We start from the raw sequence: 23,802 nt of genomic DNA on the forward strand, positions 1-23,802 counted from the left end.
ATGTTAACCATGTTCGATCATGGTATGATATAGAGTTAGCTCATAAAAGTAGCAATAGTTGGACTTTCACTGAATTTGGGCCTTGTCTATAATCCCTTTCTCACATTAATTTCGCGATGAAAAATGAGTTACGACCTTTAAATTTTAAAAATGAATTAAGGTTAGACCTTTTTAGCTTAATAGGATCATGGTTAAATATGGATTTATCGTGTAAAAAGCTTCTACAAAATTAGACTTTGAACAAGCTTAGATATCAATTTTGAAGTTTTAATCAAATCAGTTTGATGATTTTTAACAAATTCCTACTGATAATGAAAAGTATTAATTATAGTGTATATGTTGCTAGCATTTCTCTAATAGTAATTAAAAAAAGTTGCAGCAACCAACAAAACGGAGGGCAAAGAAATTTTTTTTTTCTAACCTTTTATCTTTTTTAATTTATTCTTCTATAATTAACATGTATAATTAACAAAATAATTAAAAAGATTTTAATTAAATAATTAAAAATGAAAATAAATAAAAAATAGAAAATAAAAACCACGTTTAAAAATCATATCTCCAAACTTAACTTTTCAATGTCACTAGAAAAGAATTTAATGTTAGATTTTTTTAAAATTTTTTGTTGCTCATTAGATTCACTTTTTAAGTAATTTTGAATATGGTTGTAGTGTTTTTTTATTCAAATATTAGTTGATTTTATAATTTTCACGTACATGAATTTGTTGAAACAATTTTCACGTCTCTAATTAATCATAATAAGTTTCAAAATTATGCTATAAAATTAAAAACAATCATTATTACCGAAAGATATTTGGCTGATAAAAAAATTGTTTCAGGAGGATAATCTCTATTCACTTTAAAAATATAAAAAATTAAATTAAACTTTTTAAAACATAAAAGATTAAACTAAATATAATTTAAAAGATAAAGAACGAAAAGTATATTTTAAGAAGAAGAAGAAAATCCACATTTGAGTCTTATTTCTAGGCATGACAACGGGGCCCAAACCCGTGGTGCCCACCCCAGATCCGTCCCGATTTTGACGAAAAAAATCCAAGTTGATTGGGATCGAATTCGGGGTTCGGATCGGGTTTTCTCCGATAGCCAAATTCGGGTTCGGGGTCGGGGATGAGATTCTCACTACCCGTCCCGAACCCGTCCCCAAACCCGTCCCGCTAATAATTAATATATATAACACATTGAAATATGAAACTATTGGATTAAATTTTATGTTAGTGTTAGATTGAATTTTATGTTTTATTTAAAATTATATTTTTTATTTTATGAAAATTATATTTTTTAATAAAATTTTATAAAAATGTCGGGGCGGGACAGGACGGGGAAAACCCAATCTCCATCGGGGACGGGGATGGGGTGTAAATATACACCCCCATCAGTTTCAGGAGCGGGGACGGAAAGGGAAATGGGGAGTCGAGAACGGGGGTGGGGTAAACAAAACTCGACCCCGACCCATCCCGTTGTCATGCCTATTTATTTTCTAATGCAAATGTGGGATTTCCAACTCTGGATTTATTGTAATTTGTTAACCCAAGCAAGAGCAGTGAGGCATTTTCTTCATTGGATGATTGGGACATGTAATGGAAGAAAGTTTAGTCAACTAGGAGATTTCAAGCAGAATAATTTTTTTTTAGGTATCTTTTAATTGAAAGTTAACAATTAATCTTTCAAAATATTGGAGGAATTAATTTCTTCCAATAAATATTTTTTTTTCATACAGATATTAAAGATCGAACTCATGGTTATATGTTTAAACAACAACATTATTTCAAATGAATAATTTAGTTGACGAAACAAACGAAGGAAGGAGCCACGATTGGGTTGCGTGTTTTCCTCTTTTCACATGCCCTGTCCTTGTGGGCTGTCGCCGCAATGTCCACACCGCACTGTCCCAATCTCACAATTTAACCAAAAAAAAAAATCTAAGATGCCCACTTCATTTTAGCTTTAAATATGTGTAAAATGTAAATTGCGTGGAATTTGGACAGTAGTTATTTATATATAATGTTATTTCACACATAAAAGTATTAAATTAAGTATATATAAAGAAATTAATAAATTTTTATGTAACAAAGTTATATTAAAAAATAGGCACTATAATTATACACAGCCTGGCCTTCCATGATTTTATCAAAATTTATAATATTCTGTATTTATAAGTTGAGTTTAATTTCGATATATTGATTAGTTGAGATGGAGCTACATTAGCTTTAAGCAGTAATGCTCCCAAATTTTTTTTATTTTCTTTATTTTATGTACAATTTTTTCTATGTATAAGACGAAAAGCTTTATTAAAATTTTCTTTATTTTGTATGTGAAATTCTTTGTTTATAACCGTTTGACATATATGATGTGCAGATGTTTTCAAGTTGTATTAATATTAGTCTAAATATAACTTTTCTAAATTAAGCAAACCTACTTCAACATGTGAAATTTGTTTGTAAATATCCACAAAATCTTAAAGTTTAATTTACTTTCTTTTTAGCCAACAATATATTACATATAAATTTGCCTTATATGTAACTCTATATTAAAGGATTATAAGAATTCTGGATTCATAAAATGATTGTATATATGATATAGTTGTGCATTACATGTTGTACTCATTAATTTATTGAAACCCACTTTCTTCGTTTTTGTTTGGACCCACCAATCCAATATTAATACCACTACTTTTTCTCTTAGTAATTAAATATACCTAATTCTCAGAATCCACAAATGACCTATAATCAAACCCCCCACCCCCACTTGATCCCCTACCCTCCCCCTCTTGTGCCTATCATTTGGATATTTATTATTTAATCCTTTGGTCCACCCCCCACTTTCAAGTCATGTTCCTCCCTCCTTTTTTGACCCAAACCCTTTCTTTTTTCTTCCTTCCAATACCGCTATAGGTTTGTTGTGACTTTGATCGTATAATTAGCTTAGCTCTCTTTGTCAACTAAGCGGTGTGATGATGGCCATGGAAGGACAACAACCACAATCATCATCAGAAAATGGGAGAGAATCAGAGGATTATGGAGAAGAAGGGAGAGAAAAGGGTCCTCATCCTCTTGCTCAAGCTGGAACTGGCTCTTTCCCTGGAGGCTTCATTGGGAAACATAGGTTGCAAGCAGCCATAACCAACCTCAATAACCAAATTAGTATTTTGCAGGTCAACTCTTAACTCATCATGCCTCTTATTTGTGTCAATTTGGTGATCCAATTTATTTGAATATTTTTTTTTCATCTTAATTCTCTTAGAAGAAGAATTTGATAGTGAAACTATGTTGTTAATGCAGGAAGAGTTGAAAAAAGTTGAAACAATTGGTGAATCCTCCACCGTTTGCAAGGAGTAAGCAAAGCCAACATATACAAGACTACGATGTTTTTCTTTCTTATGGTTCTTCAAGCCTTAGAGAGTTAGAGTTTAATTATTTTAATTATATATTGTTCATAATCTAAATTGATGCTCCATCCATTTGTGCTCTTGCAGTTTAATTTCAAGCGTTGAATCCACTCCAGATCCTCTCCTTCCATTGTAAGAAATTAATCCTCTTGATGTTCATGATATTTTAAGGATCCAATGTTGCGTTTGGGTGTTTTTTAATGTACTAATAAAGAAAGCATATATTATATTCTTAACAAAAAAGTAAAAAAGAAAGGGTATGAATTGATGACATGTAAATTAAATGTTTGCAGCACTAAAGGTTCGGTCGATGCGGGTTGGGATCGATGGTTCGGAGGTGCCCACCACTCTCGAAATCACAAACGTTGGATTTAGATATTTTGTTTTGCATTTATTTATATTTTTTGGTTACTATGAACATTTAATTTAAAATTTACCTGCTTGTGATGGAAACAAAAGGGAGATTCTAATGTAATACAGTGATAAATGAATTACATGTTCTTTCAGTTTTTATTGATTCGCTTTTCTTTCCAGAAAAAGAAAAACATGATGATTATAAATGAACCGAAATTCCTTCTTTAGTGTTTTATTATTTTATTTGATACTTCTTCTGTTTTGTTTTCCAGCACTTTTTGTTTCTTATTTGGCCATATATACTTGTGTTATAACGATGACTAGATAGCTGTTGCTCTATTTTTAACTCGATTAATTAAGGAGAAGAATAAACATTCTTTTCTTAATTATTATGTATTATATAAGTTTCTTATCAATGACAAAGTCTAAACAATTGTCTGAACTCTTAAGAGGGTGAGGACCAAACACATATATAATATCGCTCTTTCTTTTTTTTTTTACTTCATTTTTATTTTTATTTTATTTTATTCTGTCTAGATCTATCTTGTATGGTACGGTTTTATCATTTAAACAAAATTTCCCAACAAGTAAAGGGTGAATTCATTTTATGAGGAATATAAATTTAATAAAGATTTAATTAAGTTTTTACTCCTCTAAAAAATTTCCATTTTCTTGTTTTTAATATCGCTCTTTCTTTTTTAATATTTTTTATAAAATAAGTTATCTATGAAACATTTTTTTTATTATTAAATAGTCCCTTCAAATATTTGAGACTAAACGAGCAAATCATGACATTTAGAGGGAATTAAATGAAATGAGAAATAATTATTATAAAAAAATCATTTAATAAAGAAAGAGAAATTTGGTTATAAACTAACAAGGTAAAGTAGTTTATAATTTGTTATTCAATCTATCAAATATGATAAGTTTATTGACTTTTATAATAATTTTTATAAAAATCATTAATAATAATTTATAATTAATTGACAGTGTAAAATTAATTGTTTTGTACTTTCAAAACATAGACCATTAAACTCATAAAGAAAATATTTTATACAAGACTCACATGAAAAAAAATTAAAAATAGAGAACTAAATTAAAATATCCTAAAAGTTTTAGGAACTATAAACTTGATTAAATCTTAAATTTATAGAGTTCATAGAAAAATATAAGAAAAGAAAAGAATCATAACATGCCCACGTCCTCCAATCTTTCCTCTTTATTTTATGATCTATTACTTACCTTTAATTATCATTTAAGATAGAGTAAATTATATGGACCGCTTGAGATTTTTACTTATTACACTTATACTCTTATGTTTTGTCACCTTATAAAAAATCTCCTAATTTATTCACTCATATAACACCAAACACCCATTCCCTCCACTCGCACCCCATGTGTTTTCTACAAATTGCGCTTGATACCCTAATGTTAATTGTTGTTTTTGGTTTTAGTCCATGATACATAGAACTAGTGCATCCATAAAACTCCCACCAAAGTCTCATTGTCATCACCATTGTTTGAATTTTCAATTGCATGACTATTCCTCTCATGAATTCTAGTATTGTAAACTTCAAGAGAGATATGCACCATTTTCAATGGCCACAACAAAAACTCTCTAGGACATGAATCAAAAAACAACTAGCCTTGATCTACACCAACTTTCCATATCCAATAGGAAAACTACATGGGTGAAATCCATAACTTGTTCTAGTTTTGAGTAATGACTTGATCACAAACCTTCAACTTCATGTATCCAATAGGGTCTAATATAAACCCCTAACACTCACTTGATGTTGGATCCACTCAAAAGCCTTGCCCAAATAGTAAAAAAGAACAACTTAATTACAAACTCTTCATGACTTCCTCACATGGTATTCACAACATTGGTACCAAATACAAGCTACTAGTTGGTGTTATAACATGTACCTACAACTTGGATAGCTCTAAAACAATTTTATTGAAAGCTCTTTCGCTACTTGTAGAACATAAAATCCCACCAATGTCCACTTCCACAAAATCAAAGGGTTCAAGCTAGGGTAAACCATGTTATGGGTGGTACATGATGAATCACTTAAAGTAACCTATTGTAATAGGTCACTTTAACTTGCTAGATTTAAATTTGCATATTTCATAAATAGTCCCTTAAACTTTTATTTTAACATAACTTCTTTATCTTCTTCCTGCTCGTCAATTCAACTCCATCATCATTTACCTTCAAGTGTGGTTTCAATTTCAAACTCTAAGATTTTTTCCATCTAGTTTCAGCTTTTGTTTCCTGGTGCATCTTCAGAGCATCTATCTGGAATGAATCGGTCTCTTAATAAGGAACAATGAATAGGTCTTTTAATTAACACATGATTTGATTTTCCTCTACCTCCTATTCTTGTTACTTAAATGTAACACATACATAAGTCAGTGGTATATTGTAATTGATGTCTCAATGTTCATTACAGAGCTCATGCTCCACGATTAGTATCCTTTTATATGGCAATACATCAAAATACGTGGAAAATCTGTAAAAATATTTATCAATAGCTAAATAAGGACTTAAATTGCAAGCCAACATAAAGAGTGATTTAGGTACCAATATAACAACAAAGAAGAACAACCTTTTAAGAACCAGACTGGTCAATCCGACCAGAACCCAATGGGAACACTCGTTCAATTTGCTAAGAGGATTGGAAATCTATCAGAATCGATGTGACTTGGGTTGATCCAGGTGGGTCTTTGGTTGAACTAGGGTAGGTTTTTGGTCAAATCACACAAGTTTTTGGTTGAGTCGAGGTGGATATTTGGTAAAATCGGGTGCTGCTATTTAAAAAAAATTATGAACTTTTTCTATGTTATTTTTTGTGAACATATGATTATTTTTAAGACAATGGATGTTTGTTTGTGTTTGAAACTTATCTATGGACTTGTATTGACATGAATATTGGTTGTTATTTGGGATATTAGGTATTTTATAATGACAATCATTTTAAATTTAGAGTATTGAATGATTAAATCATGTTAGCCATTGTTGGGAAAGATTTGAGAAATTCTATTCAAATAGGAAAGTTCAAATGATAGAAGGAGAAAAGATATCACACAAATTGCTAAGTTTATTGTGAATAACATAATTTATAATGAAGGGGTTCAAAGCGCTTTCAAGCTCACTGAATTCAAAATACAAAACCTCTTATAAAGGAGACAACAACTGATATCTAACCGAAAATGGTTACAGTAGAAGAAGAAAAAATAGAAAACAGTTACAATTACAACACAACCTATGTTAATGAACCACCATACTAGACTCTCCTTTCAACATGGTTAGACGCTCTATTGTACATGACTGGATGTTTTACCAGATTTCAGAAGATTGGACGACCAAAACAAAAGACAAGAGTATTGGACCAGACAACCAATGTTGTTGTCCACCCTATCTCTATTGTCCAACAATCAACAATTTTCACCTTGGTTCAATAACATTTCTGAACTACAAGTAACCCAGTTCATTTCTAGCAATCTATGTTAAGAAGATCTAGACAATGCATAAACTTGCTTCTTGGAATAGGCTTCATGAACATATCAACTAGATTCTCTCTCATATCAACTTTCTGAACTTTGACCCTCTTCTAAGTACAGATGAATTGGTATATAATGTCAATGTGCTTAGTCCTTCCGTGATGGAGTTGATCCTTGGCTAAACATATTGCACTCAAATTGTCATAGAAAATGATATCCTTTTCTGGTGGAAACCCAAGATTGCTAATCAGATTCTTCAGTCATATCCCTTATTTTGTTGCTTCTGCCAGAGCTATTTACTCTGCCTTTATAGTGGATAAAGTCATTGTGGGATGAAGTGTTTCCTTCCAACTGATAAGAGAGTTGTCAATGGTGAATGCGTACCCCATCACAGATCTCCTTGCATCCAAATTTGCAACATAGTCAAAATATGAGTAACCAACGAAAGCATAGAACGTGTCTCCATGATAGACAAGTTCAACATCAGTTTTACCCTTAAGGTAGCTACATATATGTTTCATAGCATTCCAATGTTCCTTCCTAGGTTTACTCATATACCTACTCACCACGTTGATTGCTCATACTAGGTCTGGTCTTGTGCACACCATTACATGCTATAGACTATCTACAACACTCGCATAAGAAACACAAGACATGCATTCCCTTTATGATTCTAACTGAGTGGTATTGAGTTCAGTGAGGTGAATGGACACTATCAAAGGAGTACAAACTGGTTTTGTGGATGTCATCCCAAAACCATTCAACACTTTCTAAATGTATTCTTTTTTACATAAGAAAAGCTTTTTCTGGACTCGATCCCTCTTAATCTCTATGCCCAAAATATTTTATGCGGCTCTCAGATCTTTAATCTTAAATTCAATACTGAATAGTGACTTCAGATTCTGAATTTTAAACTTGTCTTTAGATGTTATAAGTATGTTGTTTACATAAAGTAACAAATAGATGTGGGAACCATCCTCCACCTTACTATGATAGACACGTGAATCACAAGGACTCCTGATGTACCCATAAGAAAAAATGAACTCATCAAATCTCTCGTACCCCTGGCTTGGAGATTGCTTCAGCCCATAGAGTGACCTTTTCAACCTATAGACATAATTTTTCTTCCCTTGCACCTCAAAACATTAAGGTTGTTGCATTAGAATGTCTTCCTCTAATTTTCCATCAAGAAAGGTTGTTTTGACATTGACTTGCTCTAACTCCATGTCCAAAATTGCTACAAGAGCCAATGAAACACGTATTGAAGTGTGTTGAACTACTGGAGAGAAGATCTCGTTGTAGTTCACTCCTTCCTTTTTACTATATCCTTTTGCTACCAGACGTGCTTTATACATGATGACTTCATCACTGGACGACTCAGATTTCTTCTTGAAAGTCCACTTCCACCCCACTATTCATCTGCCTTTAGGTAATTCAACTAAATCCTAAGTTTGATTTTTTGAAGGGATTACATTTCTTAATTAATAGCCATTGTCCACTCTCCAACTTCAGAATAGGAAATTGCCTCTTGATAAGTGGTCGGTTCTAATGAATTGATTTCTTTTGCTACCCGTAGCGCAAAGACACTATATTATCAAAGTCATATCTTTCAAGCGCTTTGATTTGTCTTTGATACTTTCTTGGTGTTATGGTTTTTCCCTGCTTCAGATGGTTCTGACTTGTCTAATCAAACTCCTCAATTGGTGTTGAATTCTAATGTTGAGGTTGCATTTGAAGTTCCTAATCAATCTCATTAGGTGCTTCAAACTTCTTCTAATCACTAAATTTTTTATTGTGGGGCTCTCAAACTTCACCAACTTAGTGGCATCCTTAGCTTTTCCTGAATCTTCTTCAGATTTAGAATGAAACATAGAGAGTTCATCAAAAATGACATTTGTGCTCACAATGACCTTTCTTCCCGACGGCAACCAGATTCTAAATCCTTTGACTCCATCTCCATAGCCCATAAAGACACCTTTCTTGGCTCTAGGCTCCAGCTTACTTTCTCTTACATGATAATATGTTGGACACTCAAACACCTTCAACATTGAGTACTCAACAGGTTTGTTAGACCATACCTCAATAGGTATCCTGAAATCTATGGCAGTGGACGATGAACGATTCACGAGATAACATGTGCTAACCACCTCAACCTAGAAAATTTTATTCGACCCTGAATTGGATAACAAGGTCTTGTTCATTCTTTCAACTACTCTATTCTGCTGCAGAGTATAACGTACAGTACGTTGTCTTGCAATGTCTTCACCCTTACAGAATTCATTGGGTTTTGTAGAATAGAATTCCAAGCCATTGTTAGTCCTAAGACACTTCCTTATCTTTCCTATTTGATTCTTCATAAAAATAATCCAATGCTTGAAACATTTGAAAGCTTCATATTTCTACTTCATCATGAATACCCATGTCATCCTGGAGTAATCATCGATGATGGAGAGGAAGTACCTTGCCCCTCCCAATGATGGAACTCTCGAAGGCCCCTAGCAGTCAGAATGGATGTAGTTCAATATGGCCTTTGTAGTGTGCACATCCTTTAGGAATTTCGTCCGGTGTTACTTCCCATAGAAACAATGCTCACAAAATTGAAGAGGTTCCACCTTATGATTTCCAAGTAAGTCTTGCTTGTTTAGAATTTCAAGTCTTTTTCACTCATGTGGCCTAAACATAGATGCCATAGAGAATTATCATTGGACGCATGTCTCCTAGCTTGTGAAATAGTTGAGACAAATCCTGTCATAGTGGACCCTTGAAAGTTCCTTGCTTAGTCCTCTGTATTACCATAGACTTCTCTTTCCCTCTTATTTGTATAACTTCACTTTCAACCAAGCCAGAAAAACCTTTTGAATCCATGGCACCCACAAAAACTAGATTTTTCTTAAGCCCTAGAACATGACAAACCTCGATTAAAGTTCTGACAATCTCATCATGCATTTTTATTTGTATAGAACCTATACCGACTACCTTGCAAGGAGCATTGTTACCCATAAGTACACTTCTCCTCATATGTTACGAACCCATTTTTGTGTGGACACATATGATAAGAACAACCTGAGTCTAGTACCCATTGCTCATAATATTGTTGTGGTTGTTCACCAATAGCTACAACCAAATCGTTTTCTGATGAGGAATCATCTAAACAACAACAACTAAATCTTTCTTTGCCTTCTTTAGGCAATCCTTCTTCCAATGACCAAGTTCTTTGCAATAATTGCATGTCTTTTGGATCAACCTTGCTCTTCTTGCTACCTTTGTCTTTCTTCTTCTTCTGCCCTCTAGCAGAATCAGTCACCGATAATCCAAACGCAAAGGCTTCATCATCATTCCCAGACACTTTCTAATAAAGCTCTCTGGAATAAAGACTAGACTTGACTTGACTTCTTCAAGTGTAATGGAGTCCTTGCCAACACTAGGGGAACTGACAAAATTCTTAGGAAGGAGGGAGAAAGGCTAACAAAATTATTGCCATATCTTCTTCTTCTTCTAACTTGACATCAATGTCACGGAGCTCCAACAGAACAGAGTTTAACTCATCAAGATGTTCTTTCAATGATGTACCTTCTCTCATTTGGATTATTGCAAATTGATTTCATCATGAAGAGTTTCTCCAACTTGACTCATAACACAGAGACAATTTTCTCTTCAGAAACTTCATAAAGAACTTCATCAAATAGCAACAGAAGAATCAATGAGTAAGCTTTTTCATCATGCAACTCAAGGACTAACTTATCAACCTTTGATGGTTGACTGGAGATACATGTCCAAATTCCTTGTTCTTTCAACAAGGCACGCATCTTGGTGCACCAGAGGTTAAAGATATTCTTCCTTGTGTTGACCATTTTCTTGTCAAAACTTGAAGACGCAGCACAAACATATTAGAATGGTTGATCTCTGATGACTTGGAACCACCATAAAACAAATGTAGAACTAATCTCAATCGAAGCTCTAATACCAATTTGTTGAAAAAGATTCAAGAAATTCTATGCAGCTAGGGAAGTTCATATGATAGAAGAAGAAGGGATATCACACAAATTGTTAAGTTTATTGTGGATAATGGAATTTACAATGAAGGGGTTCAAAGTGCTCTCAAGCTTATTGAACCTAGAATACAAAACTCCTTATAAAGGAGATAACAGCTAACTGTCCAATTGAAAATGGCTACAACAAAAAGAAAAAAACAGAAATAGTTACAATTAAAGTTGCAACACAACCTATGTTAATGAACCACCAGACTGGATGTTCCCCTCTATGTGACTAGACACTTCACCATATTACAAAAGATTGGATGACCAAAACAAAATACAAGAATACTGGACTAGACGACCAAAACAAAATACAAGAATACTTAGTTATATTATTTTTTTTTATTTTTTTAATATATATCAAGTCAAACCAGTTCAACTAGTAAGACTCTGATTCAACCAATGACCCATTAACGCAGCGCCTCAGCCGGTTTAATGACTGATTTTATTCTTAAAACATTGAGAACAACAAAGCACTTGTAATTATTAATGGAAGACAAATGGTTAATGGATGATTAAAATGGCTATGCAACCACTAAAGACATTGACACTACTTGTCACGCCAAATCCCCACATCAACTACCATGTGACCACCATCACTTGCAACCTCCTTTCACCACGAGAATATAAATTTGACATGATTCCTTGTTGGGTCGTTGCAAAGAAACAAATGCAAAGGAAACAAGCCATGAAAAAACATATTCTAGAACTTTGGGCTCTGAGACCTCAATGTTGAGATCAACAAACATATGAAAAAAATCACAGCGGTAGCATCACCTTTGTGACCTCAATAACAACATCATCAACTTGCCAACCTTGCATCTACAAACTATTATGACTATTGTGACAATGAAAACTTTGTGCTTGAGCATCTTGAGGCCTAGCAGATGCTATGGTGCAAGGGCTCATGATCTAGAGGTGGCGACGAATGGATGTGGAGAGGAAAAAGGTGAGAAGAGGGTGAGGGACGAAGAGGTTAGGATAAAGAAGGATGGAATTGTAATTTAAAGAAACTTTCCCAATCATTTGCAAGTAAAAAATTATAAATGTTTATTACTATATGATTATAACTAACAATATAACATCGTGGTTCGGTTCACTAGTGAATAGTGAACCACCCATAATGTAATTCACCCTAGAATTCACCAAGACAAGGATGGCTAGTTGCATGCTAGACTGCAAAAACTAGAGAGTGTCCAACTCATTATATTCAAGTATTAACAGAAAATTACTAGTAGCTTAAGCAACTAATCTTGCACACACAATCCTAGCAAATGTTGAAAAATGATTTGCGAGATGAAAGTCTTAATCCAAAAGGTATTTTAGTACAAGAATCTGGTTAAATTGATAACCAAGTTTAATTAACCGGAATGGAGGTGGTGTCCACCTGTAGAGATTCTAACACCAAAGTAAGAAACCAGTAAAGATCAATTAGTATGAAAAGAACATACTTGAGAAAGAATGGGGTGATGGTGTATATATAAGAGTTTGAGATGTGAAATCTTTGGTGGTCCATAGGCGTCAACAATGTAGCTACCGTCAAAAAGGCCATGTCGTGGGAAGATGGGGGAGTGGATCACACTGCGTTAAAGGCCAATACACACAAGACCCATGCCAATGTCGAAGAGGTACTCAAGTGATTCAATATCAAGGTGCTAAGACAAATGTTGGTTATATATGTAGTCTGGAGTTCAAACATAATTTAGTGTTTGAAAATGTTACAAGTTAGTAAAATAAACTTTCTACTATACACTTCTATCTTTAAGAAATACACAAATATTAAGATCTTAGCCTCAATTTTTTATAATAGAAAGACTTCGTTGTAAATAATTTGCAAGATCATAACTACTTGACTAGCAAGGAAATACATGCCAATTGATATTGAATTAACTAGTACGGACTAATGCACTATGCATGTAATTCATTAATTTGATTACCACTGCTCAAAATCCCTCGTATTAGGCTATCTAAAAGTGCAAGTGACATACCTTCACTTTTAAATGAGGTAGCTAGCTCAACCTTCGAGCATTTGCTCACACACACAAACCAAAACAAAAAGAGAAACATTCCAAAATTTGCCATTATCTTGGCTTTAGGACCTGTATGTAAAGTTCAGGCACATAGATTTACATAATTAAATCGCACCACCCTCTTCCTTTTCTCACTCGATTTTTATCTTTAGAACTTGTATATACACTAATGTTAAAGATGATACCACTGAAAGTGCTCTTCCTAAACCACCTGAGATGAAACGTTCGATGTTAAGAGTGTTCCACGAAATCCTGCCTCGGTATGTTGTGTTTCCATTTCCTCATCACAAAGCTCATCTGCAAAATACTAATATGACAATTTCTGTATACATAAGGAAAAGTTAATCGCGTACTAGTATAAAATAGCATACCTGCAATATCTCGATTTTCATGGATCTCGGAGTCCCTCACAATAATCTGATCTCCAGCAAATATGTTTGCATCCACAAGCGTAGCATATTCATTATCAACATCAATTGTTCTATCACCTTTTTGTAGTATCTGGTTTTCTTTGACAACCTGCATGAACAACTATCAGATGTAAAAAAAATGATACATTATGAAGCATTAAATTGATTGCAGCAAAATATATATACACACACTAATTTACAAAATCACCCCCACCCCAAAAAATAAAATACTGAAGGTACTTCATTAGTATAATCTAGTGATAAAAGTGAATAAAAATTACACAACCACACCCATATGTCATTTCCTTTGGGTAAAGTGTAAACCTACTAAGTACTAACATGTTCTCTTGCATGTGTCAACCAAAATATCTACGACAGATGTGATTGTTAGAGGTGGAAAAATTGGGAGGCGGAATATTTAAAATAAAAACTGTCCAAGAAATCAGAATGGTAGCTGAATAGAGTACTGCTGATTTATAACAACAAACCCAGGGTCTTCTTGTAGCATGAAAAGGAATTGAAAGTGATTTTCACAAAGCAAATAAATCATGTTTTTTTCCATCCCATTCTATTTTCAGTTTAACAGTTCGAAATCCCTAATTTCTGTGTAACCATCCAAGTCAGTTTCAGCTCACCTTGATATGAAATGCTTTCACAAAAAACAAAAAACTAAATACAAATATGATGGGGATTTCAGCATAACGATAAGCATATAGCACAAACTTGTCTTACCGCAAAGGATTCCCATATCATCATTTTCAGCTGGTAAATAGATGTTGAAGCAGAAACTTTTAGACTAATGGAACTCCCATTTTTAGTCTTCCGGGAACGTTTGGAAACCCGCCTGTCTATTTCAACAAAGCCCTTTGAAGCCTCTAAGATTGATTTAGGGACCTCCTTTCCACGGACAAGAATTACACTAATGTCCTGATTGCAATAGTTAAGTTTCTGCATTAACTCACAGCTTTCCTTTTCTCCAACGCAACTTTCACAAACCTGCATATTAAGAAGGGGGGGTTATAGTTCAAATGAAAACTAAACAGGGAAGTTTCTACTTTCTAGTAACAACATAAGTAGGTTAAAGTTATTAGCTATGTGGGAGCAAATATGGGACTGGACAGTGGACAGTCAGATAGACCCAGCCAAATAAAATAAAACTATACAATTATTAATTCAACTACAATTTTATTTTCAGTCTAGTTACATAAACACATCTGGAAGTAGCTTTTTGAAGACATGATTCCTTTCATTCAGAAACATGCAATACACACAAAAACAAAAGGGTTATCGTGCTATGCATGTGCTGAAAATAGCTAACAGGAAAACTAGAAAAATAAAGGACATCGCCTTTCAAGCCAAGGTGAACTACACATTCATTCATATATATCAACAGAAAATACCATTTGGATTATTTGAAGAATATATGCAACTTGTTTCCACCATTTCCCATGCAAATTTTTTAAAATAAGAAACAAAATGAATGCATACACAAGGTGATTTCTTGTAATTATTAATAGAAACAGAAAATGAAAACAAAATATTTCCACAAACCAAGCACAAAGTTAACTACTAAGTAACCAAGGTGCAAGAAAAGCAGGGTCAGGGCAGAAATAGCATATCCAACAGATTGTGGCAAAGTTTTAGATTACCTCAGGACAAGTCTTAATCACAATGTGTCCATTCCCACTTTCATTATTCACTTTATCCCAAGTGTTAAGTTGATCCTCACATATTGGCATCTCTCTGCAGGATCCAGTCAAAGCATTTTCTGAATCATTAACATTCTCAATTCTTGCAGATATTCCTTTGGTCTCAATACCACTCCATTCTTCACAGAAGCATTTCCAATCATTCTCAGATATGATGGTTAAGCCACTTACCTAGAATCCACAAAGTGAATAATTGTAAAACACACATAAGTCACATTGATACACAAAAACGGAGGAACAAAGAGGGAGCAAGTTGATATTGTGAACATACAATTTAAGAAAAAAGATTTGAAGCATACTAAAATTACTGAATTTAGTTTCTGCTAATAAAATAATGACATAAAACTGCAGGAGTGCATGTACATGTCACTTGACTGACTACATTGTCGAAATTCCTTCATTATTCTAACTTACAGAAGATTCTCTGGCAATTATAGCACCACGTCTGAAAACCAGTTCAGGAGGCCTTTCAATGAGCCGTGAATGCTGAAGACACAAAAAAAGGGGGAACAAAATTCATCATGAAATCACTATGGATTAAATTTGACAGTCTGGAGATGTCATACTACACATGAAGACCCAATCACAGTGACAATTTAAGAGTTAGAATCCACAGCTAAAATCCCTAGAAAAACTTTTCAAAGTAAATATTCTCATCATAATTGCATACCTAAAAAGCCAACTCAATATAACACAATGCTTGTTACTATAATAAGCTGAAACAAAAGCAACATGCACATAACATGACAAAAAAACCAAGGTGAGGTAACAATACCTTTTCACACATCAGTGAATCGATTACCCCATCTAAAGTTTCAGGTTTATCTGAATTCTTGACAGCCAAATTAATGTAATTTCTCCATTTTGAAATCCACGAAGAAGGAACTAAGAAATACTTGCAATGTAGAGAAAGCGGCATACTTTTACCAACAAATAATTTCTCATGATTTTGGCGTTGCATTTGTTTTACTAATCTGCATCATGAAAACAAAATTCATTTCAAAATTTTCTATATCACTTTCATATTAATATAAAATGTACAAAAGAGACCTCAAAGAGTCCTCCAAGCAAGCCTCTTCAGATAATTCATCACTGCATTGGGAACACCTTCTGGAGTCTAAAGGAAAAGTAGGGCAACCTAGAGGATCATCAGGTTTTACAGAAATGGCATCTTTATATAAGAAAAGCCAGAAATCCTCAGGAACAAGCAACCGCTTAGCACCAACAGCTTGCTCAGGCATAAGTTGCCCATGTGGACAACAAATGGCTGCTGTTGGTCCAGCATCAGCTTCAGATGGAGCATCAACAACTTTTCTTTTCCACCATTGCTGCAACCTACAAAATTAAACGCGTCAGCATAACAGATTTTAGTATTGCTACTTTTGAACTATCCTAACAGCCTAGAGAATATAATGCAAAGAAATTAAGACTGAGCAGAACAGGTGATAGATTTCTCTAAGACTAAACCTGGCAAACTCTACTATTTCACAACAAAACAGAATACTTATCCACACCTCCTCTTATCCCTTTCTGAAGAAGCAGAAATGGCAGAAAAAAAGTTTTGCATTCATACCATGGTCTAGACACATAGTACATTCCGTCTTCACAATTTCCATCGAGAATATCCCGTGCAAGTCGCTTCAATGATTCTCTTTGATCCCGATAAGTGTCAGCTGACACCACATTCTGAGCCCCATCAATCAGACAATCCCAACAACAGTCTTCATGAGAAAGAGTTGGTCCCCCACCATACTGAATTTTACAAGCCCATAAATGAAGTATATTATGGACATAATTTTAGCAACAATGGAAAAATATGAGGAGATATATATATGAATAAACCAAAAGTCTATAACCAAAAATCAACAGTTTCCAAACTTCTCAATTGAAGCTTAAACTTCCTGTTATTTTTAATACACTGTAATTCATTCAGACAAGCATACTGCATTCTCCTCTTTACTTAAACTCTATAATAACCTACTTCACAAAGACTTTCATTTATCAAAATATTTCACCTCCAGTCCTCCTTCAGACCCACATATGACAATAGTTTCCTAGGTAACATCACCAATGAGAACAAGCTAAACCTAGTGCTTGATGACAGAAACAGCCTGTTAATGCTGTTCAGAAACTCACGGGATAGTGGGATAGTGGGATACTAGTTGTCCTCTGCTAATGCTCCCTCTGATAAATCTTTTTATCATCTCTCCAACCAGTATTAACCATCACAATAAAAGAGGAACAAAAAATAATCACTTTCCAATTTATTCTTTCCCAAGCTACATTACTATTCTTTTTCATATTGATTTTAAAGAAGCTAAAGAATCAATTTTTGATATCATAACACATTGAGACTAATAAAAAAAGGAATCAAGTACTAAACGTACACTAGCTGACCTTAGACAATAATTTATCCCATGCTTTAGAAGATAATCGCTTCATTGAGGTAACCTTTGACACTGGGACTTTCCCATGTGAACATTGGATAGATGTATTGTCAAGAGCACTGCACTTAACATTAAGAAGTAAGTAACCTATAGATTAAGTGAAATAACTCCACCCCAATAATTGGCAGAAGGAACACTTGATCTAAAGGCGTGAAGGAAAGAACTTTGTCACATTTATTAAATAAACAGAATAAAACCTTAAATATTCAAGGCAAAATAATGCAATAGAAATTATGCACTAACATTGGAATAATGTTGTCAGCCCACTGGCGAAGCCAGTCACTACAAATCCAAAAATACGGTTGCTCCAGTGGTTGAGTAGGAGCTTCAGCTAAAATGGATCGAACTTCCTGTCTCCTCTCATTGATATGGCTCAATTCTAACTCTTTCCTATGTTTGTACTGCTCGCAAGAATCAAGATATGAAGCATTGAAATTTTGAATCTCTTTGCAAAAATGAGAAGGAAGACAAGCACTGTCTTGTGCAGTAACTGCATTGCCCTCTACTTCAAGGTTAGCACCATAAACGATTCCCCCCTTTTCACCAACATTTTTGCTATGCTTAAGATGGTACATCAACATGTAAGCATCACTAGATGAAAATGTCTCCACAAGCAAAGATTGCGCATGAGTGGCATCTAAACCATTACTGTCAGCTAGCATTGCTTCAGAGCAATTAGAATGAAGTACATCTGTCTTAACAGATTTAGAAGTAGAAGAAGTTCCTTCCCCAAATGGATGGCAACCCAAGTTAGTAACATTCTCGTCATCAAACTCCCACCATTGCCCAGTGTTTACATCCTTGATATGGGCAATGTAATGACCACTATTAACAGCAGTTCCTTTGTGAATCAGTACAGCTGACAAGTCATATATCAATTCAAACTGAGATGGCTCAGACAATCTATGGCGCATATCAAGTTCAGCAGGAAATGAAAATGCAGAAGTAACTTTCTTCTTCATTGTATTCTGTCAGTGGAAATAGAAGAATAAAAGACATTATCAGAAAGAAATTTAGTGTTACATAAAATAAGATATACTCCATAGGCATTTAGGAGATAAAAAATTACAGGGAAATAAAAAAAGATGGTGTAAAAAAAGAAAAAAGAAAAAAAAACCACTGTTACATGAAGACACCCAAAGAAAGAAAAAGCATGCAACCATTAACACAGTTTCTCTCTTCAGAAAACTACTCTTGCATGATCACTACTCAGAAAGAATTTCAAAATATATCCTATACAGGTATGCAAAGTAAATCAGGTATCTCTTCTTCATAACCATTCAAAGTTTGTTCTCTTTTACTTTAATAAAAGTTTAAACTTTATTAAGGAAGACAAAATGTCCTCCTAAGACACCAAGGAATACAAAAGGCAGAATTAGAAACAAGAAAGCAATGCTCTGATAAAGTATTTAGACCAAGATATTTGGTATAAATGGTGATACACACGCTGGAGGGACTTTTTCATGTATTTGATTTGAGGCTTTGGCATAGTTGAGTAAATTATATATCAAGGTTTTAAATAGCACTGCTATGGTAGCGTGGCAGTGCAGAGCAGCCCCTGACCACTACAGGGGATGCTGTAGCAGAGAGATTTATGTAATAACAGAGACATCAGTGTTTTTTGTTTTTTTTTTTTTGGGGGGGGGGTATCTTTTGGATTTCAATCTCCAAAAATGAAATTACAGTTTACAGTTGTAATAGTAGAGAAAATGATAAAGACATGGATTTAGAAGACCATAATTGATGATTCCTATCTAAGAAACTTGTAGTCGACTTTTGTTATTTATGTGCATGTTTTGTTTGACACCCTTAACTTTTTATTTTTGTTAATTATGAATGCCATTAATTGAGTAATTTTGATCATTTTTTAGAATTTTCAAAATAGCGGCTATCTAGCTATAGCATTTCTGGGGCCGGCCACTACATGCCACTATGCAGGATTTAAAAATTGTTACAGAGAGGGAGAGAGGCACATACAAATATGAGGCAGCTATCAGGACTCTGGTGCATATGAACTATGAGAACTCTAATTTTGTATGGCCAGAATTGTTTTCATGATTGTATAAGATAAAATCATCGACAGTTTCTAGAATGATCTTCCTTTACATGGATTTCCAGAGCACACTGCAGTAGATGCTTCAAGAGCTAGACAATGTTCATAAGTTTTTTTAATTCTGTAATGGCATATTTATTATTTTCATAAGTTCCCTATCATTCTCAATCTAATACAGTAATACTCATTTGAGTCATTTCTGACTTGTACCCAAAACAAAAGAATTATAATTAAACCTAAAGAATATGTAAACCATGAAAAATGCACAGAATTTAGTTGTATAATGCTCCCAATAATAACTCAAGTTTTTCCCAGTACCTGTGGAAGGAAGACATAACGTTTAAGTTGAAAATTAAGTACATCAGGCAATGTACACAGCTTGATGCTGCGAGTAGCATCAACTCTTGTTTTACATGACTCACAGAAATATTGATTGTCTCCATGAAGCTCTTCAATAGCAAGATAATCATCTAGGCTCTCATCTAAACCTTTCAGTCCCTTGATATTCAACTCTAACCCATAGAAGTCTTCCATTTTGGAAGAAGCCTCAGAGTCTCTTCCACATTGCGAACACCTGCAAAGAAAAGATAAAATTAAAAAATATGTAACAGTCATAAACACAACAACTACTGGTCACATACATATCTAATATGAATGTAGAAGATATAAGTAAATTATTTGGGATCATTTGATCATAAAATACCAGATTCACTTCTGACATATGAAGCACAGACACTTCAAGAAAGGCCGTGTTAGAAACATGCCAAACACTTCGTGTTAGACACTACACAACAGGACACTACAAAATAGACATGGACACATCAAATTTTGTTGTGCTGCTGCGTCTGTGTCACTGTCATGTCCTCTGTCCATATCAGTGCCAATGCATCTTAGCTTTTGACCGACAACGAGAAAAGGATTCTGAACAACCAGTACCATTAATTTTATCATCAATACCAAACGGTACTTAAAGACAAATGTAACAGCCAATTTAGTACAAAAAAAGATAATCAATAGTGTCATTTGGTAATATCAAATACATTGTCAGAGGAAACAAAAATCAAATATGCATTTTGCAGGAAGAATCTACAGCAGCCAAAAAACAACTATATTTTACATGCTAGCAACATGAACATCATTCCCAAGATAATTGTTCTTTGGGCATTTTCCTGTATTTTTAAGAAAAGTGGGAAAGGGAAGGATCAAAAATAAAAGAGGAAATTTCAACATATTTGACAAATCTATGATATTTCAACAGTGCCATCCCCACAAAAGTAAAATAAAATTAGTAGGAAAAAATAATTCTATATTATTCAATAAGTTACATACAATCACTGATTCTTACGTTGTCACATGAGACACACTTCCTCGAAAAAGATCTTGAACTATTGTTCTTGCCTTGGCAATTTTGGAATGGCTCAAACAACGCTCAAGTAATGACAGAAGCAATGTCAAGAACTCGTGGCTATCCTGCTGAATTCCATTGTCTAGCTCCAATGTTTTTACAAATGGAGAAGAATCTATGAAAGCCATTTTACTAGCATGCAAATGTACAAAAAGTTGAGTCAGTTGATCTAACACTGGTTGTTGTTGTAAAACATCCGGTTCTACAGAAAATATGCCTTCTCGGAAAGATTTATTCATATACAAGCACTGTAGTATACTGTTGGCATAGCATGTTGCGCCAAGATTTGTCAGACCTGCAGGTGAACTATCAGAAACACGAAGATCCATATTTGGGTCGGGACCAAGACTTTCGACAAAGTCGGCCATCTTCTGCCATAAACCAGACTTTCGGGTACCATTCGCAGGTGGAACCAATGCACAGAAGCAATTCGGGTTGTCTTTAGTATTAACACGACAGCCTGAACAGACTGGCTTCCAAATCATATACAGTTGATTCATATCATCTTCAGTCACCGCACCCGTTATGTGAATTTTCCTACACAATAAAACAAGCATGCAAAGGGTAACAATAAGCTCTAATCTCATTATATTTCATAATCTAAAAACCAAAGAACGTCTGCTAGTATTACCTCCATATGTCAGAAGTGCCACCACCATCATCATCCCCCTGTCTCTGCCTTTTATTTTTACTTCGAGTTGTTGGTCTAGTCATTGTACAATTATAAAACCTAACCCCTAAAAAAGGGACAGGAAACTAAATTCCTTGAGTAAAATGAAAAGATGAGCTAAGACAGTATTTCCACATCCATTTTTTTTAACTCTAATTAACAGCACAATTGAACCAAACTATATCAACAAACAGTTATATTAGTTTCATCTTTTTAACTCATGATCCAACACCAATTATTAGTATGCTAGCAATGAAACTAAAAAAAATGCAAAGTACAGCACAGGACAATACTGGTTCATTGCATATACTACCAATGAAATCACATTTTGTTACATAACAAATTACGTAGCAAATATCATTTAAAAACGAATGAACCTAAATTTTCGCAGAAAATTTTACACGAAACAGTGGCTAAATTTGTGTCTTTGCAAACACATTACCATAAGTTCATTTCTTCATCACCATTATTCATTGCACACCACAAAGAAGAAAAAATCAAATTACATAAATATCACAAAGAGCTTAAAAGAACACTAGAAATTCCAAACAGCCAAATCAAAAAAAAAAAAAAAAAATCAACGGAGAAACGAAGGCACAATGAAATTTGAAGCACACGTAAGATTCAATAAACAAAAAATTAATAATAAAATTAATCAAATACGAAAATATGATCCTAAAATCATTATATCAAGGCAGAGAGAATACTGTTGTGACGCTACCTGTAAGATCGAGAATCACTAAAAAAAAAAAAAAAGGAAGAAGAAGAAGAAAATACTATATGAAATCAAATAATTTATAGAATATTTTTTTATGAAATTAATTTTCAACAAGAATTAGTGATATGTTAATTGATAATTTCAGTATATTTTATTTTCTAGTAGGATGAATGAATGATTACCTTTCACAGAAGAAGGAAAAGAAAAAGAGGTTGCAGGGAATGGTGAAGAGTGAGAGTGACAGAGTGAAAAGAGGGAAAAGGACAATTGGTTCGTAATGGGCCAAGTAAAAGTATGTGTTGGTGAATTGAGGGATCAATTTTGAGTCACAGTTTTCCCTCCTTTTGTGCTGTGGCTGTGGCTGTGCTGTGCCTGTGGCAGAGCATACAGGCTACACTACACACCACACCTATATATTGCAAAAGGCGGTGGTAGTAGTACTTGTGGCATTCAGAGTGAGTCATTTCTTTGACACTAATTCATGTTATGTTAGTAACTTTGTTTTATGTGGGGAGTGGAATAGTAGTAATTATTATGAGTTTTCAGTTAAAATTAATATAAAACAAAATTATTATTCAAACACTTTTAAGATAATTATTATAAGAATGATTGTATATTTTGATCAAGGGTCTTGCTAATTGTAATCAAGAAATTAAATAAAAAAGTATTTATCCTATAAATCATAGGAGAATATCAGAATGATCGTGAACAAATTTAATTATTTATCTTCTAATAAAAATATTTTTCTAGTTTATGAGACTTTATGTGAGTTGACTCGTGAATAAACTAGACTCTCGGTAGATTTTATAAATTCTAAGTAAACTTGGTAGATAAGTTTATCACCCAGTCAATGAGTCAACAAGTTAAAAAAATTAGACCAAAATATAAGTCATTTTGGGTTATTTTTTATCCGTTTAATGTTCTAGTGTTCAACATACCTTTATTTAGTGTGTTATTCTTGAATAAAAAAATTCACATTTAATAACATCAAATACGTGTTCTCTACTAACATCAAATCCTTTATGAGAATGATCTATCACTACTATAACATTTGTAAGT

At 33.8% G+C, this 23,802-nt stretch overlaps 2 protein-coding genes across 4 annotated transcripts; one reads left to right on the forward strand and one right to left on the reverse strand.

Moving 5' to 3' along the window:
• The first annotated feature begins 2,851 nt into the window (after positions 1–2,851).
• On the forward strand, positions 2,852–4,008 carry LOC100527128 (uncharacterized). The gene is made up of 4 exons (NM_001248391.2): positions 2,852–3,172; positions 3,300–3,352; positions 3,494–3,538; positions 3,700–4,008. Exons 1-4 carry the CDS (start codon positions 2,972–2,974, stop codon positions 3,779–3,781), a joined length of 381 nt encoding a protein of 126 aa, NP_001235320.2. The 5' UTR covers positions 2,852–2,971; the 3' UTR covers positions 3,782–4,008.
• Positions 4,009–13,241: 9,233 nt separating this feature from the next.
• Positions 13,242–23,200, reverse strand: LOC100795556 (ubiquitin carboxyl-terminal hydrolase 26). Of its 3 annotated transcripts, XM_006596077.4 has the most exons (14): positions 22,926–23,200; positions 21,987–22,092; positions 21,296–21,892; positions 20,269–20,524; positions 18,141–18,865; positions 17,848–17,956; positions 17,024–17,202; positions 16,501–16,785; positions 16,226–16,424; positions 15,865–15,936; positions 15,391–15,621; positions 14,474–14,737; positions 13,703–13,850; positions 13,242–13,628 (listed from the first exon to the last, which is right to left on the reverse strand). In XM_006596077.4, the coding sequence occupies exons 2-14, from the start codon at positions 22,067–22,069 to the stop codon at positions 13,534–13,536; spliced, it is 3,243 nt and encodes a 1,080-aa protein (XP_006596140.1). In that variant the 5' UTR covers positions 22,070–22,092; positions 22,926–23,200; the 3' UTR covers positions 13,242–13,533. The 3 variants fall into 3 exon arrangements, with proteins under 3 accessions (XP_006596140.1, XP_006596141.1, XP_040864773.1); XM_006596078.4 differs by lacking the exon at positions 22,926–23,200 and having other exon boundaries at positions 21,987–22,910; XM_041008839.1 differs by lacking the exons at positions 15,865–15,936; positions 22,926–23,200 and having other exon boundaries at positions 21,987–22,914.
• Between the last annotated feature and the right edge of the window lie 602 nt (positions 23,201–23,802).

This window comes from Glycine max, chromosome 14, assembly GCF_000004515.6.
Source record: "Glycine max cultivar Williams 82 chromosome 14, Glycine_max_v4.0, whole genome shotgun sequence".
Taxonomy (NCBI): Eukaryota; Viridiplantae; Streptophyta; class Magnoliopsida; order Fabales; family Fabaceae; genus Glycine; species Glycine max.

Bases quoted from the DNA above. Each gene is read 5' to 3' on its own strand.
- LOC100795556 (XM_006596077.4), bottom strand. From the start codon at position 22,069: ATGACTAGACCAACAACTCGAAGTAAAAATAAAAGGCAGAGACAGGGG. The intron at 20,525-21,295 runs GTAAGAATCAGT...TTTTCTTTGCAG, and splicing joins AGTGTGTCTCATGTGACAAC to GTGTTCGCAATGTGGAAGAG. The intron at 15,622-15,864 runs GTAAGTTAGAAT...TGTGGATTCTAG, and splicing joins TAATTGCCAGAGAATCTTCT to GTAAGTGGCTTAACCATCAT.
- LOC100527128 (NM_001248391.2), top strand. From the start codon at position 2,972: ATGATGGCCATGGAAGGACAACAACCACAATCATCATCAGAAAATGGG. The intron at 3,173-3,299 runs GTCAACTCTTAA...TTGTTAATGCAG, and splicing joins ACCAAATTAGTATTTTGCAG to GAAGAGTTGAAAAAAGTTGA. The intron at 3,539-3,699 runs GTAAGAAATTAA...AAATGTTTGCAG, and splicing joins CCAGATCCTCTCCTTCCATT to CACTAAAGGTTCGGTCGATG.